The 15616-nt window shown below is 35.3% G+C and overlaps 4 protein-coding genes across 8 annotated transcripts; 2 read left to right on the top strand and 2 right to left on the bottom strand.

Moving 5' to 3' along the window:
• Positions 1 to 36: 36 nt before the first annotated feature.
• On the bottom strand, positions 37 to 653 carry LOC127247390 (heavy metal-associated isoprenylated plant protein 47-like). Its single transcript, XM_051269217.1, has 3 exons — positions 603 to 653; positions 408 to 486; positions 37 to 308 (listed from the first exon to the last, which is right to left on the bottom strand). The coding sequence occupies exons 1-3, from the start codon at positions 606 to 608 to the stop codon at positions 37 to 39; spliced, it is 357 nt and encodes a 118-aa protein (XP_051125174.1). The 5' UTR covers positions 609 to 653.
• Positions 654 to 6048: 5395 nt separating this feature from the next.
• LOC127247324 (zinc finger CCCH domain-containing protein 18-like) lies at positions 6049 to 9381 on the top strand. Of its 3 annotated transcripts, XR_007837882.1 has the most exons (8): positions 6049 to 6324; positions 6872 to 7787; positions 7860 to 8027; positions 8106 to 8285; positions 8362 to 8441; positions 8529 to 8808; positions 8886 to 9123; positions 9202 to 9381. XR_007837882.1 is itself a non-coding variant. In XM_051269148.1 (7 exons), exons 2-7 carry the CDS (start codon positions 6883 to 6885, stop codon positions 8956 to 8958), a joined length of 1686 nt encoding a protein of 561 aa, XP_051125105.1. In that variant the 5' UTR covers positions 6049 to 6324; positions 6872 to 6882; the 3' UTR covers positions 8959 to 9381. The 3 variants fall into 3 exon arrangements, 2 of the variants coding, with proteins under 2 accessions (XP_051125105.1, XP_051125106.1); XM_051269148.1 differs by having other exon boundaries at positions 8886 to 9381; XM_051269149.1 differs by lacking the exon at positions 6049 to 6324 and adding an exon at positions 6369 to 6615 and having other exon boundaries at positions 8886 to 9381.
• On the bottom strand, positions 9308 to 13076 carry LOC127247326 (transcription termination factor MTERF9, chloroplastic). Of its 3 annotated transcripts, none has more exons than XM_051269152.1 (6): positions 12795 to 13076; positions 12136 to 12363; positions 11350 to 12039; positions 10618 to 11259; positions 10285 to 10361; positions 9308 to 9642 (listed from the first exon to the last, which is right to left on the bottom strand). In XM_051269152.1, the coding sequence occupies exons 1-4, from the start codon at positions 13074 to 13076 to the stop codon at positions 10945 to 10947; spliced, it is 1515 nt and encodes a 504-aa protein (XP_051125109.1). In that variant the 3' UTR covers positions 9308 to 9642; positions 10285 to 10361; positions 10618 to 10944. The 3 variants fall into 3 exon arrangements, with proteins under 3 accessions (XP_051125109.1, XP_051125110.1, XP_051125108.1); XM_051269153.1 differs by lacking the exon at positions 9308 to 9642 and adding an exon at positions 9783 to 9801; XM_051269151.1 differs by lacking the exon at positions 9308 to 9642 and having other exon boundaries at positions 10110 to 10361.
• Positions 13077 to 13147: 71 nt separating this feature from the next.
• On the top strand, positions 13148 to 14412 carry LOC127247329 (uncharacterized). The gene is made up of 4 exons (XM_051269158.1): positions 13148 to 13856; positions 13931 to 13980; positions 14065 to 14149; positions 14237 to 14412. Exons 1-4 carry the CDS (start codon positions 13148 to 13150, stop codon positions 14281 to 14283), a joined length of 891 nt encoding a protein of 296 aa, XP_051125115.1. The 3' UTR covers positions 14284 to 14412.
• The last annotated feature ends 1204 nt before the right edge of the window (positions 14413 to 15616 follow it).

The raw sequence follows: 15616 nt of genomic DNA, 5'->3' as shown, positions 1-15616 counted from the left end.
CAAAACGCACAAAAACGGCTATATATATGATTATAATCACATAATGGAGCAAGGTTCAGGGGACGGCGGCCCCACACAGACCGGGGGCTGCCACGGGTAGTAACAAATAGGAGTTGCCTGGCACTTCGGCTCCGGCTCCGGCTTTGGCTTCGGCGGCGGAGACGGCGGCTTGACTTCTTCGATGGTCATAATACGAGCGAAACAAAACTTCCTCCGGAGGGAAGTAGCCAAGAACACAGCATCAACATCCTCTCCGATCACCGTAAGTTCATTGCCGGTTTTCCCTCCGACCGACACCGAGCTCACTCCTGCACCACATCCATATATATTTCCGATTAATTATTCAATTTAATTTAATTTACTAATTAATTGATTGATCGATGTATCTATGACTATGGCACACCTACCGGTGATGCTCACGGCGATCTGCATTGCCTTCGACTTACATTTCTCCGTCTCCATTGGCACTTCCATCAAAATCTTCACCTGCATACATACATACATACATATACGATATATATATATATATTGGTTCCATTTCATTATTAATTTTGATCATGTTTTGAATCTTCACCTACATACATACATACATACATACATACCTTCATTATTAGATTAATCCGCGCGCAGCTTGAATGGAAGTCTCTCGAAAATCAAGGAATGCAAGAGATGACGTCGGGTAGCTAGCTTCCAGTCAATATATATATATAGAGAGAGAGAGAGAGAGGGAGACAATTGGGCAGGATAGTTGATCTGTTGATGTATAGTACTCCTACATTATAGTATGTATTTATTTAATTTAATTAATTAATTAATTAATTATGATGGTGAGTGGAGAGTGGAGAGAATATAATTAATTGTAAATATTTAGAATTAGCCACTTGCAGACGTGGATATATGATCCATAGATAGGGGAAAGTCGTTTACCCTACCTACACACATATGATCTGTCACTCACTATTGTTGGCCATTGTTTTTCCAAATTTGCTATTCCCTTTTCATATGGTTTAATTTGTTGTATGTTTGTGTCGCTACTCCAACCACACAAAACAAAAATGAAAAATGCTCTTAATGATCTGCTGGTATAGGGGCTGAATTTGTAATAATAATAATATTTTCTCCGTCTTGGATATTTTGTCTATGTTATTGTAGACAAATAAATTTAGGAGGGATATAATTAGTAAATAATTAAAAATGTAATAATGAAAATAATGCCCGTAAAATAAAAATAATTATAGATTAAGATTAAAATAATTGATTAGTATAATTAAAATTAAAAAATTATAAATTAAATTTTTAAAAATAAAATTAAAGTTTATAATTATTTTCTAAAAAATAAAATAAGTGAGACTAACATAAATGAAAAAATGGACATGAGAAGTGGACGGTGGGAGTAATAATAAGAAAATGCAGTTTAAGCCCGCTATTATTCTTTCTTAGTCACTTTTAGGGTGTTTGTTTGGGGATTGGATCAAATTCACTATTCATTTCATTTTTTTTCTCAAAAAATATCAAATTAAACACCTATTTTTTTTTTTTTTTATATTATACTAAAAATCAATTTTACATTCAAAACACCACGTCAGCACCTATTTATATCACATTATACAACTATTTAAATTTAAAATTTTTACTATTCAAATCTCTGCTCAAAATTTAAACCCCCAAACAAACAGACCCTTAATGTATTTATTATATCATCCATTGAACAATTATTTTTATTTCAAAAAATAAAAGGAGATGGACGCTGATGTTTTAATTCAACCACCAACTATGTCATTACATGATTAATCATGTCACGTAATTGCATAATTAATTTATCCATTAGCACAATTGTTGAATAATAATAATTATAATAATAAAGGAAATCAGCATCGATCTCATCATCTTCTCCGAAAATAAAAAAAAGTAAAAATGAAAGTGAACAAATTAACTCTGAATTTAACAAATTTACAATGCTATGTATCTTATATTTCCCAAATCAAATTAGTGTCTTAGGAATAGTAAATTATTTTTTAAGTTATTTAGAATTTATTATTTATTATTTTAGAATTTTTAAAATGAAAAATTATCCATAATAAAATCAAAACACAATTAAGTATACATGGATGGACTCGTGGCGTGAGGTGTTTATTATTCGATTTTTTTGCTAATGAAAAATAATCTTGGAATGTTTTTTATTTTTTTATTTTTAAAATATTATACTATAGATTGAATAATGTAAAACTATCTGAGATGACACAAACATGCGACTTCTTGTTACTATCTCAATGATTCCTTAAATAATTTTGTACCAAACATATATAGTTAAGATAATTAAGGTCATGGCTGTCGCACATTGCAAGCACCGCTGGGATATGTTGATGCTGTGTTCCTCTCTATGTATGTATATATAATTAATAAATTAATTATTTGGACAGTAGCAAATAAATATAATATAATATTATAAATTAATGATTGGCATCCAAAATAAATAAATAAATGAATATATAAAAAAAGAAGACTAAAACGACCAAGAATATGGGTTTGTCACCTTGTGATTTTATATGCACACTTTTAAGTGAAATAATAAGTTTATCTGTTTATTTAAATCAAACATGTATTGAGGTTAGCATACCTTCTATTTATTTATGGTTTTGAATAATATTGTCAAACTCACCATTATAACAACTTCACAATTTTTTTTTTTATTTTTTTTTTTCCCATAATAAATTTTTATTGTCATTTTTAATCTGCTATTGATTTAATAAATTATTGAGACTTTAATGCATGGTTTAATTTGTAGTATTTTGTAATAATAATAATAATAATAAATTATCAATTGGGAGTGAGAAATATAATACATTCAAAAAAATAATAATAATAAAAAAATGATTGATTTATTACTTATTAAGGGGGTGTATTCAATATAGATTTTGTAGAATTTTGTTGGATTTTTAAAATGGTATATTCAATCAAAACTTTTAAAAGTCTTTTAAAATCTTGGGTATTCAACGTAGACTTTTAAAAGTCTTTTGATATATTCAAAAATTCATAGACTTTGAAAGTATACGGATTTTAATGGATTTATGTGAAAATTTTGTATAAAAAAGAATCTCTCTTGACCATCACGGGTTTTGGTATTATTATTATTATTATTATTATTATTGTTGTTGTTGTTGTTGTTGTTCTTCTTCTTCTTCTGTATGCACTATAAAAAATTAATATATTTGTAACGGAATTTCGTCCCTAAAGTTCACGTAGCTAACGTAATTTCATTCATAATTCCGTCTCTAATGTCATTAGTAACGGAAAAAGTAGACTTAAAGACAAAAAATTTTTGTTACAAAAATAATTTTTTCTTATAGTGATGCGATCAATAATACAATAATATTTATTACTATTATTATAATTTGTAATAAAAATAATTTAAAACTAAAATATATTAGCAAATTATTATGATTTTTTAAAATATATTTTTGTATTATAAATATAATTTTAAAAAATATTATTATCACAATAAATATGTATTGTTGTTATCTTTTCTTTTCAAATATCGAATACACTATATTATCATAACGATAACGGTGAAATAGATATTTAAATATATATTTTTTTGTTGAACCGTTAATTTATATTTTTTTGAAAAAAAAATCGTAAATTATTTATTTATTTATTTTAATATAATCTTTTTACATGTATATATTATTTATTAATACTTACATATTATTTATTAATATTAAATATTATCTTATTAATAATTATTTATTACATTTATAAAATTTTTTATTTGATATAAATTTATATAATTAATATATATTCACAAAAAAATTATTTTACAATCCTACAAAATTCATATAAATCCATAAAGAATTAAATCAAATCCGTAAAAATCCATCTAAATCAATTACTAAAATCTATCAAACTTAACATAGGCGGTGTGGATTTTCTAAATCCACATAAATCCATAAAATTTTTAAAATAAAATAAAAAATCCATTAAAATTTCATTTGAATACACCCCTAAAATTTGGTTTTTACTCAATAAATTTAATTAATTAATGGAATTATATATAAATATATATATATATTTGGAATTGTTTTGGGCCTCAATATATATATCATAGGCCCAATTAATAACACACAACACAGATTGGACTTGAGCTTAAACTCGAACCTAGTCGTAATTATGGTCATGAACTTGAAGCTTAATAGTGATTTGATTTTTTAAAAAGCCCACAATTACTTACTTGGGCTGAGCCCATGTAGTTGGAATTTTGAATGATACAAATTAATGACCATAATGCTGAACATAATTATGAAAATTACGACTTGATCACAGCTTCAACATGACATTTAATTATAACTTTTATTGTTACTCCCTCCGTCCCAGTGTCACGTTGTTGTTTCTGTCCATCCCATGTTCTATGTCATTTTCATTTTTTGAAAAATGATTATCCACATTAATCTCATTTTAAACTTTTTAATTTTTTTTAATTTTAATTAAACTAATTAATTATCTTATTCTTAATTTATAATTATATATATTATAAAATAATTATTTTCACTAATACATTCTATTATTTATATTATAAAATAATTATTTTCACTAATACATTCTTAATTAATTAATTAGGGAGTATTATTTTTCTAGGGTATCCTTTCATTCTTCTTAAATAATATTAATTAATACAGACTATGTGGCGATTTTTCAGTCGCGTCCATAAAATTGGAACTGTTACTATAAAATATTTGATTTTCTTTCAAATAATTTGTTGCAAAAATTAGAAAAAAAAAATAATAATAAAAAATTCTAACGTTTATCTGAATCTTACTAACTATATTTAAAAAAACATTCATAAGCAGTAAATAAGACCTAAGAGTCAAGTCAAGCTGTAATTGAAGAGGGAAAAATACGATGGGTTGAACCGTAAATACGAAAAATCTGGAGGCGCTTTGAAATTTTCCATAACTGACGGGCCCTATATTATACACACAAGTATTTATAAATAAATAATAAATATAATAATAAACATCCTCCAATCATGTCATTAATTATCAATTTCAAATTCTATTCCCTCCCTTCTTTATTATTTTTAATTAATTTATTATTATTTTTATAAAAGGGAAGAAACTGCTTTCCCCTCATGTCGCTGACGTTAAACCTCCCCCGCCAATTGAAACGGTCCTCCCTACACTGAATTTACTAATTTATCCCTACTTTAAAATTTTATATTATTTAATTTTAAATAACCAGACAATATATTTTATTTATTTACGATAGTTAAATAGATTAATGTATACATTTGATGGAGGAAGACAATTATTTTCGCGGGTCCCATTTCTAATAAAAAAATATTGTTGATGGTTTGGTGGTACATCCTAAATTTATTAATTAATTTTTAAAAAATTTAAAATAAAAATTTGAGTCAATGACTAGTTAGTGATAATTTGATCAAATCCTAATCATTCATGTTGTTATTTAATTTATTTTTTATACACACAAACAATTGATTAATGCCATCATTTGGTTGCTTCCAGCACACAATTTATCCACTTGACTACAACACCACCAAAACAATAACAATAATAATAATAATAATAATAATTAATCAAGAAAGATGATCCAACGGCTGGAATTCAAGAAGGACCACAAGTCCAACGAGACAAAACGGCGACGTTTCAGCCACACAACACACGCATACATACGTTGTTGGGGGCCAACATGTGTGGTCGAACTCTAAAATCGGCGTAGTTAAATAATAATAATAATAATAATAAAATATTGAATCAGCACATTGGAATTTCCGAAAAATTTCACAACTATTTTTATCCAAGTTGTAATTTTATTTTTATTTTTGGTTCTGGGAATTTGATGATTTGGGGAGGGGCAAAAATGGAATACAATTTTCGAGCTGTCATCAACCGTATCGTAAATCTAGGAAAGTTAGTAGAGAGTAGTTTATTCGGGGCAGTATATATAATAAATAGAGAGTAGCTGGAATTGTAAACCTTTTTTTTAAAAAAAAAGAAAAGAAAAGAAAATCGATTTATTTCATTCACCATGGCTGTGAACTGTGAAATATGTGAAGTGAGAGTATGAAATGAAACAATCAGCAACAGATAAGCATTATCTATTTGTAATAAGAAATGGGGTTTTTGGAATCAGCAGCATATAAATAATAAAACTGCAGCAGAGTATTGCTCTTCGCCTTCAACTTCCACCCATCGTGTTCATTTCATCTCTTGTCATTTTGCAGACGTAGATGAAGAAGAAGAAGATGCTGTCCCTTTCTCTTTCTCTATGCTGAGGTTTTTCAAAGAAGAAAAGACCGATAAATAGAAGGTAGTAAGTAAAGGGGAGTTAGTGGATCAACGATGGTTCTGTCTTATATTTCGGTTTCTAATTTTTGGGGAAGATTCGTCTCTTTTTGTTCTTTCAGCCATGGTTGTTTGGATAAGGTCTTATGTTGAGTGTAAAATTTCATTTCCTCTTTGTATTGTAAGAACTCCATGGGCTATATTTGAGTTTCTTGCTGTTGAAAATGGAGGGGTTTTTCCATAGCTTGTTTGGGAGGGTAACCTGATTTAATTGCTGCTGTTTATGGTTGCTGCTCTGCATGTGAATTGTTGTTGGGTAGGAGAAACTAATAAAATTCAATTCTTTCTTCTTCTTCTTACATCTCCTCCTGGTTTTGGATAAAGTTTTACTTCACTTATTTTCATCTTGCTTTCTTGAACTCTTTTTCCTTTTATGGTTCCTTAGCACATAAGAATACAAGTTTTTTGTCAAGTTCATGAAACTACAACTATTCTGTCGATGTTCTTCGCTTCTCACCAGATCAGATCTTTTTTACATGTCATCTTTTTAATTCGTAATTTTATGTTTGTAGTCTGATGTGCAATGGATGCTTCCGAGGCTGCAAAAGTTGTGCTCGATAAGCTCTCGAGACTGGAACCCGAACATGTTGCCAAAAAAATCGTCGGCTTTATGTGTTTCCTCGGCTACACCGATCAGGACATGATCAGGATTGCCTTGGGGCCGGATAGTTTGATCCATGACTTGATACAGAAGGCCAAAACCGCGACTTTCTTAACTCCGGCGCCGTCCATTTCGCCGCCTATTTCGCCTACGATGAACCCGAACCCTTCTTTACCTGATCCAACCTTTCAATTTTGTAGCCACTTTTCGTCCGCAGCTTCTCCTCGACCCGTTCCAATGTTCAGGAGATTAGATTCTTGTTGGGATCATCCTATTCGTAATCCCGGGGGTGTCAAATTGCTGCCTTATGCTGATTATATGGGGCTGGAGGATCAAATGGAAGTTGTAAAACCGATGCCGTCTGGTTTTTTGAATGATTTCTACTCACCCGAAGCTGCATTTGGCGGTATGGGCGTTAGGGGGAATAGGATTTCTACGGGACCTGTCGATTATCCTGTCAAGACTTGTCATTATTACAGCAAGGGCTATTGCAAGCACGGCAACAGCTGTAGGTATCTGCACGGCGAATCTTTCCCGGAGAGCTACCCTGCTCCGATGTTTTGTCCTAATCTGTACGAAGGAGGAGACGATCAAGCGTTCTCGCCTGGATCTCTCGAGAAGCTAGAAGTCGAAATTGTGGAGCTGCTCAAGTCCCGAAGAGGCAATCCTTTGTCGATTGCGTCGTTGCCTATGTTGTACTATGAGAAGTATGGTAAGACATTGCAGGCCGAAGGGTATTTGACGGAGAGCCAAAGGCACGGGAAAGCTGGTTATAGCTTGACGAAGCTTCTTGCTCGACTGAGGAACAGCATTCGGCTCATCGACAGGTAGACAATTACGACGACTATAATCTTGTCCTTCGATTGCTTTTTGTCTGATCGTGGACATTGTTGTTGCAGGCCTCACGGACAGCATGCCGTGGTACTAACTGAGGATGCACCGAAGTATATGGATGTCCGGGGTGAAAGAAACGAGCCGGGGCATATCGTCAATGGGTCGAGGCAGATTTATCTTACATTTCCGGCGGAGAGTACTTTTACGGAGGAAGATGTTTCCGACTATTTCAGGTGGCATATCTTCCCCGATTCTGCATTCGATTTTATATCGATGAATTGTAATTGTTCTAAGTTTTTGTTTTTTCGTAGCTCCTACGGACCGGTTCAAGATGTGAGGATTCCTTGCCAGCAAAAACGAATGTTCGGATTTGTTACCTTCGAGCGGGCAGACACGGTGAAGGAGATTCTGTCGAAGGGAAATCCTCACTACGTGTGCGGTGCTCGTGTTCTTGTGAAACCTTATCGAGAGAAGTCGAAGCTTATTGAAAGGTTCATTTCGTTCATACGTTATACGAGTTAGTTCGACGGAAGGCGCTGATTTAATTTCAACACCTTTCGAATGCAGGAAGTATATGGAAAGATTCGACCATCCGGCGTACTACAATCCACACCGTATTGATTTCGAACAGGAGCTTCAAGCAGTTGGTATGACAATGGGAATCGATAAATCCCATCATAACAACATATAAATATCGGGTTTTGTTCAATCGAATTTTTTGTAAAACGTTACAGGATGGGAACCGTCGAGGCTGTTCCGGAGGCAGCAACAAAGAGACGAACTCGAGCATGCCCTTGAACTCGAGACAATGCGACTCTCGCAACTGAACATGCGAAGCAAACCTTTTGCTGCGCAAGCTACTCTGCCTGATGTTTATTCGAGCCAAACTCGCGCAGTCCAATCCAACTTCCCGTCTGCGGAGCGGTACAACTATCTTCTCGACGTTCTGAACAGCAGCTCGACTAGGGACGATCACCCTGAATATCCGGCGAACACCTGTGGCGATCAGGAGAAGTTAGCAATATCTTCATCTCCACATGTTTTCTGCTAATGTTGTTCTTGCTGAGTCGATAACGTTTTTTTTTTTTCAGTGCTCAAGGACTCAATCTTCCCGACAGCCCCTTTGCTCCAGCGGTGGCGAGCAGTATATCTGCGGTCATCTAGTCTGATACACAATACAAGATTATAGAGTTTATAGAGGCGAGCGACGTACAGCTTATTTTACAGACCATGCTACCTACATAGTCGAAAGCTACACTGCAGGTACATATCATTAGCAACAACAACATCGAAAGGATTTCATTTCATTTCAACCGATAGCAGAGCGAGGTAAATGTAAGAAGTTTGATGATTTCGATTCGGTTTCCAAACAATAAACAAGAAACTGAAGAAGCATTTATGTAGCAGGAAGAAACAGAAGCTCTAGGAGTGAATATAGAACCCCCATAAGTAAGTATATATATATATGTATAACAGTAGCAGAGATGTTAATCTTATGTTTTAATCTCTGGTGAAAAAAAGGGTCAGCAGATCAAATAACTTCAGACAAGCTAATTGTGTCTTTTATTACCTGCTTAGTTTTCACTACATTCTTGTTTCTGTTACTTACCCTTTCTTTATCTGTTCCAAGTGTAAGAATATCTATATATATATATATATATATATGTGTGTATTGGGATTTCATTGGTCCATACAATTTGGTGGTACCCTTGAAAAAATGGCAAATCTTGTGGACACAAAACCAACACATAGTTTTGTGTGATTGAGGGTTGTCCCATCCAAGCCATGGAAACAAGACACCAATTTGTTCTTGTTTGGAGAAAGTGACTTGATGGAAATGTGCAGATTCTGCCCACCATTTTGAAGTACATGTCAATCAAATTAAAAATTAGTGACTCGGGCCATTGAATTTAAATAAAGGGAATAATTCATCATTAAAATGGGGCTAAGATGATGATGAATTGATTTTCAAGTTGTTCCCAAGAAAGAAAGGGCCACCATGTTTGGCTGCAAGAAAATGGAATTGAGGCGAAATCAGCGGAATGGACAACAGCCATGGATGAAGCTGAAAGAGACCTTTCAACCATTCAAATACACCAGTAGGAAATATAGACACGATTAATTGATTCCATGGAAATACAGACTGGCAATGAAACAGCAAAATTATTGAAGAACATTTGTGAGGTTTTCTTTCTGGAGAAAACAAAGCTGGAAAGACTGCTTTAGAAGGTAAAATGACTGCTCAACTTTCGTAATAGCAAAGTAGTATTATTTTCACAAATGACATATAATCCATACATCAATTGACCAAGCGGTTGAATAGAATAGATTAAACACGAATACGTTATTTCTATTGATCATACATATGTTTCGGTGTTAGGACAGGATAGCCGATAGGATTACAACACTTTCCCATTTTGAGGAAGCAAAAGAATGTACAATTAATCAGATTGTGTATTTTACTGCCAGATAACAAAATGCATAGCTTACATGGTGTGGAGAAAAGTGTGATTGTTATGTGTGTCTGCTGTGTCACGTAGGCATTCGTTGATGATACTGTCGAGAACCTGTTGGGAGGAAGAAGAGAAGAAAATCAACAATTAGATGAGCACAGCAGTCTATTGAAAATATGATCTTGTGCTTCGATACAACATATATTGCCACTTTGACTCATCAAATTTCACAAAACCTTCTTTTTTCCATTGTCATCACCAGAAAGTCTATCTTGGAATAATTTTTCACAGATAAAATAGCCTTAAAGCCATCTGACAACGCACAAACATGAATCTATGTTCATCTCCAAGTCAATGTACCGAACATTACCTTGATATGATGGAGACCGATATTCAGTGTAGGTTGGATTGTCAGCGCCAGCAGCAGTCCGTGAACAGTCCTTGCGTGCTTTGCATACATTTTTAACAAGCTTCATTACGGAACTCCATCAATTCCTCAGGCAGCTTGTAAATATTTGAATACATCTATCCTATACCACTTCCTTGCAGTCAAACCATGGTGAAACACAAAACAGCGAGCAGTTTTACCATGGCTGGGTAATTCTCTTGAATTAATTCATCTCCGCTATATTCCATTTAGTAGGAAGTTGGAAACATCTGCCTGGAGGTCGCAAGTTAGGAAGGGGATTGAAGCACATCACTGCTTCTCATATTTCTTGGCAAACTCTTTGAGCAGTAATCTCTGGCGAAAATCAAGATATTTATCCAAGCTAGTTCCCGCCCATTGCTGGCAGAAGCTTTCATCAGTTGGAATGAATGAACTCAAAGGAAACGGCCCTTTTGGGGCTTTCTTTAACAAAACCAAGAATCTGTGACGCGGCCTGATCCGTTGGTCTAAAGAGAGACTCAAATATGTCGGATACTTGGTCAGAGAATGGACCTCATTCCGAAGCTCATTGATTAAGTATTTATATTTAGGCTTCAAATTTCCCTCCAATGAGAGCGAGAGCACCTGCAAATACAAATATGTAGAAAATTATTTAGGCACTCCAACATCGAGCAGAATTATCGAATCAATTACACAACGAAACAAAATCAACACCTGCGTAAGGCTTGTCAGTACTTTCAGTATGTCGGATTTTTGCATACCAATACTTCGCAAGAAATTGATTCTAGGAAGTAATCCATCCTCGATGCTGTAGTGAAGGATTTGAGGATGTTTAGTGACCATCTTCACAATGCTCTGCCTAGGAGCATCGAGCTCTTTCATCAGAAAACTAAGACGAGTATTCCACGAATGATCTATCCGCTGAACCAGGATTTGAGGACTTAACTGCAAAACCTTACTGATATCTTTCTCGTGGATCCCTATCTCATCCAGCAAATACTTAACTGTGGGTTTTAAGGAGTTCTCCACACTATAGGAAAACAACGACGGAGTGGCAGTAATTATTTGCCCGATTCTTGATTCTGGAATGCCCAAGCTAACCAAAAAGGAAACATGGGACTTGAGATTGTTTTCTACTGTGTATTGTAGGATTTGAGGCTGTCGCAAAATTATCTTTCTGATGTCTTTGTGTTTAACGCCAATACTCACCAGGTATTCCAGCCTTTCCTTAGCTGATTCCACATTAATCTGAAGAGACGGCATATGCCTCTCGTACATCTGGACAAAGTGAGATTCCTTAAGTCCAAAGGTGCTTAGATAATCAAGAAGTGGAAAGGATCTTTCGTCTAAGTCCAGTTCTTCGGCAAAATGGGAGAATCTAGTACCAGCAGAGTTTCCTATTTGCTGGAAACAACAAAGAAACAAGGATCAGATTCGACATAAAATTTAATAAGATGGACTATGAGACATATATGTGAAAAGCTAGATTAATGGCAAAACCTTGTCTTTGGAAGTGCGAATATGTGTCGAACCACTGCAGAAACTATCCATATTAGTCTTTCCTTGAGCATATGCACCATTCTTTACAGAAGACTTAATCTGTTGGGATTCGATGTCATATCTGGGGCTGGACGAGTGCAAGTCCCGAACTTTTTTCTTTCTGCTGCTCCTGGCTGTGCTCTTCAGCTTCAACCGCTGCCTGTCGACCTCGGAAATTTTGAACTCGTCCTGGAGGGAGTCACATCGTCAGAACGAAGAACATTGAAAAATGAAGAACAGAATAAGTAAAAATCTAACAGACATCTTGATATTTGAATAATCGTAGTTCATTACAAAATTTGCTTAAAGGATCTCTACATCAGCAATGCCTATGAACTTGTATAAGAATCTGAGAAGCCATCCTTTTGATGTTTCAATTTGCAGCGAAAAATCAGTGAAGCTATCGATCCAGATTCACTATCCTATTTCTTTAAAAAAAACTCACAGTGCTAAAAACTCATCGGCTACAGCTGCTAATCAGATAAAATTTGTTGCATTCAGAGCTCACCCTAAAATTGGCTATGGAGTCTTTCCCACTAAGCTCGAATTCCAGCAAAGCTCAATCAGTAAGGCAGAATTGGGAACAAAAAAAATAAAAGGACACATACGACACAGCTTACGTTAGCAAACCAGTCGTCTTCTTCATCAGAATCGGCGCCATCGCCGCCTCCGTCTTCATCCTCGGTATCGTACGGAGAGAGCGGTTTTCCGTGTCTGGAGCGGCGGTTGGACTTCAAAATCTTGGGGTTGGAATGCGACGACGTTACCCGCCTTTTGCTGCAGTAATTTCTGCCGTCGATTCTGATGGATCTCGACCGGAAGCCGGCGGTGAAATTGAAAATAGAAGAAGCGTGTGCAGCCGAACGGCTAAGCGTGGCGGTGGAGACGAAGGAAACTGCCATACAAAGAGCTATGTAGGAGCATAAATGCTCTAAAACCCAATTAGGGTTTTAGGAAATGGAGGAGAGATATTATGGGTGATTCCGCGGCCCTACAGGCTACGGTAGCAACCTTATCTCGTTGTTTTCTCTGGTCGCCATTAAACAGGTTGCTTTCTCGTCCTCCATCACTGCAACTCCATCAGCTGGAGTGGCGCCCGCCAACACATATTTATATTGTGTTAATTTCTCAAATTTCCGCCATTTGTGCAGAAGAGCGGAACTTTGTCATCGGATTTGGACCGAGTTCTAGAAAAATCGAATCCACCATATCCAACAAAAGCTCGATCTTGCCTGAAAAGATTTCAGGCCCACGAATTGATTTCCCTACACAGGCCCATGTAATAGACCATCTGGACGCCATGGAACTGGAAAAAGCTCCTCCTCTAAAAATCACAAAGCAATATTCATGTCTGGGATATGATTTATTTGATTCTTCAGAAATGGGTTCTTCTTCTTCCCCCGTCTTCCAATTTCTGCAATTAACCACAACCCTAAACCATCATTCGTCAACCCCACAGCTCACCGCGTATGATCGTCAACATCGTTTTAAATTCAACGAATCAAGACTGGTAAGTTCCTCCGATGCCAACAAACCATCGATTCTGCGGATTAGAAAAACACCATCAGATGCAAAAACCTGCAGGGTTGTGGGTGCTACTGTGAGTGACGTTTCGTCTGCAATTTCTTCAGACCCTGCTATGGCGGCCGACGTCTCTTGGCAGATAGTCGTTGGAGCTATAGGTAATGATTTCAATATTGCCCAAAATCAATTCATTAACCTGAATACTAATGGTGTATTTGTATAACATTTTCAGCTGGGGTTACTCCATTTGTGGTTGCTGGAATTGAGTTCGGCAAAAGAATTGTATACATTCTCAACTGCAATATATACAATACATACAATTATATTCATACATACATATATATCTGTGTGTCTATATCTGTGCAGGTGGCGCAAAGGAACTGCAAGACATGTAAAGGATCAGGGCTTGTGCTTAGGGACAACAAGTACTACTTCCGCTGTCCTGCCTGTGGTATGACACCCACCAAAATCCATGATTTTAATTACAACCTAATAATTGATTTTATTTCTGCGGAAATTCATGGAAGAACTGTTGCAGGTGGATTCTTGCCATGGCAGTCGTGGACAAGATTCTTCACAGGTTAGATCCAAATGGGCTTGACCTGAGATTGATGATGCCCAAAATTGAAGGACCTCAAGTAATCCTTACATTGAATTATTTGTATCAAGCAATTATACACACAAATGAGAATATCTGTTTATGTATTTGTAAGAGGATAATTTGCCCACATTGTTTTTAGTATTTCTGCGTGTAAAGGTATTATATTCATTCAAAATCAAATCAAGAATCCAGAGGCAATGAACTTATCAATCCACTGTTTGAGATCTTTCCAACGGGAATTGTTGCATGATTGACATATCCACTTTTCAGCCTACTTATTGATCACTTTAAAAATTCACTCGAACTGATGATTAGTCAACCAGTGTTCCATGAAACATGCAGACATTGTCTTCTTGATTATATATATAATATGTAAGTGTGTGTTTTCTTGTTTTGTTTTTCACATCACAATCAAGCTTGGCTTCATGATACTGCTGATACTTTATAATTTACTCGGAAGACTTGGAACCAAGTTTTGTCCTAAACGGCCTAAAGATCACATCTTTGTTGAAAAAAAGAAAAGTATAATCAATGAATCTTACTCTGGATGAGATCATCATCCAAATTCCAACAGGCAATTTTTCTCACAGTGCAATTGTTCTTATAGAAATCAAATCAAAAGGGCATGTTGACTTTGAATAAGGAATTTTCTTCGGAGGAGAGAATGAGAATTTCCCCAAAATTTCCGTACTATCTTGATTCATTAATTAATTGGTAAGAAGAAAAAAAAGGGGGGTTGAAAATGAAATTGAGGTGGGGGTAGATAGCCATCCATTCATTCAGCAAGTCAATCCATCTGACCTTTGGTTTGCTGCTGCTGTTTGCTGTTTATTAATAATTAATTCTTTGCAAAGCTCTGACCCAAGAAAAACATGTTATGGCAAGAGCTGAGATCCATCCACCAAATTATGCTGGTGCGGTCTTGCATTCATCCTCTCCTCTGCTATCCTTAAAATTCACAATTCCTCTTACTGTAATCGAACGTGTAATCGATGATCGTAGGTACGACACTGTTGACTGATTGTCTGCAACTGCAAAGCCCCACAGTTGCTGTTATTGATGATAACGCGGAGAGTCGAAGACCTGGAAAAAAGGTTAGAAGAATAAGAACAAACAAAGCCTAAAGGCAGGCGAGTCAAATTCCCACATTAAATTCAAACACACAAGTAACACAACAGAACATAATAGGCAAATTGCAAATTAAAGACGATGACTTGAATGGGGGGCGTTGGTTGGGGATGGGGAGGTCAGGTGTCGGAATCAGACTCACCAATTTCTTCTTTTGACCTTTCTTCCAATCGAAAACTCGTTTTGTCA

Source organism: Andrographis paniculata, unplaced genomic scaffold, assembly GCF_009805555.1.
Source record: "Andrographis paniculata isolate CXL003 unplaced genomic scaffold, ASM980555v1 Contig32END, whole genome shotgun sequence".
Classification (NCBI taxonomy): Eukaryota; Viridiplantae; Streptophyta; class Magnoliopsida; order Lamiales; family Acanthaceae; genus Andrographis; species Andrographis paniculata.
Note: the sequence above shows the minus strand (reverse complement) of the source record. Positions and strands in the feature narration are given on the sequence as shown.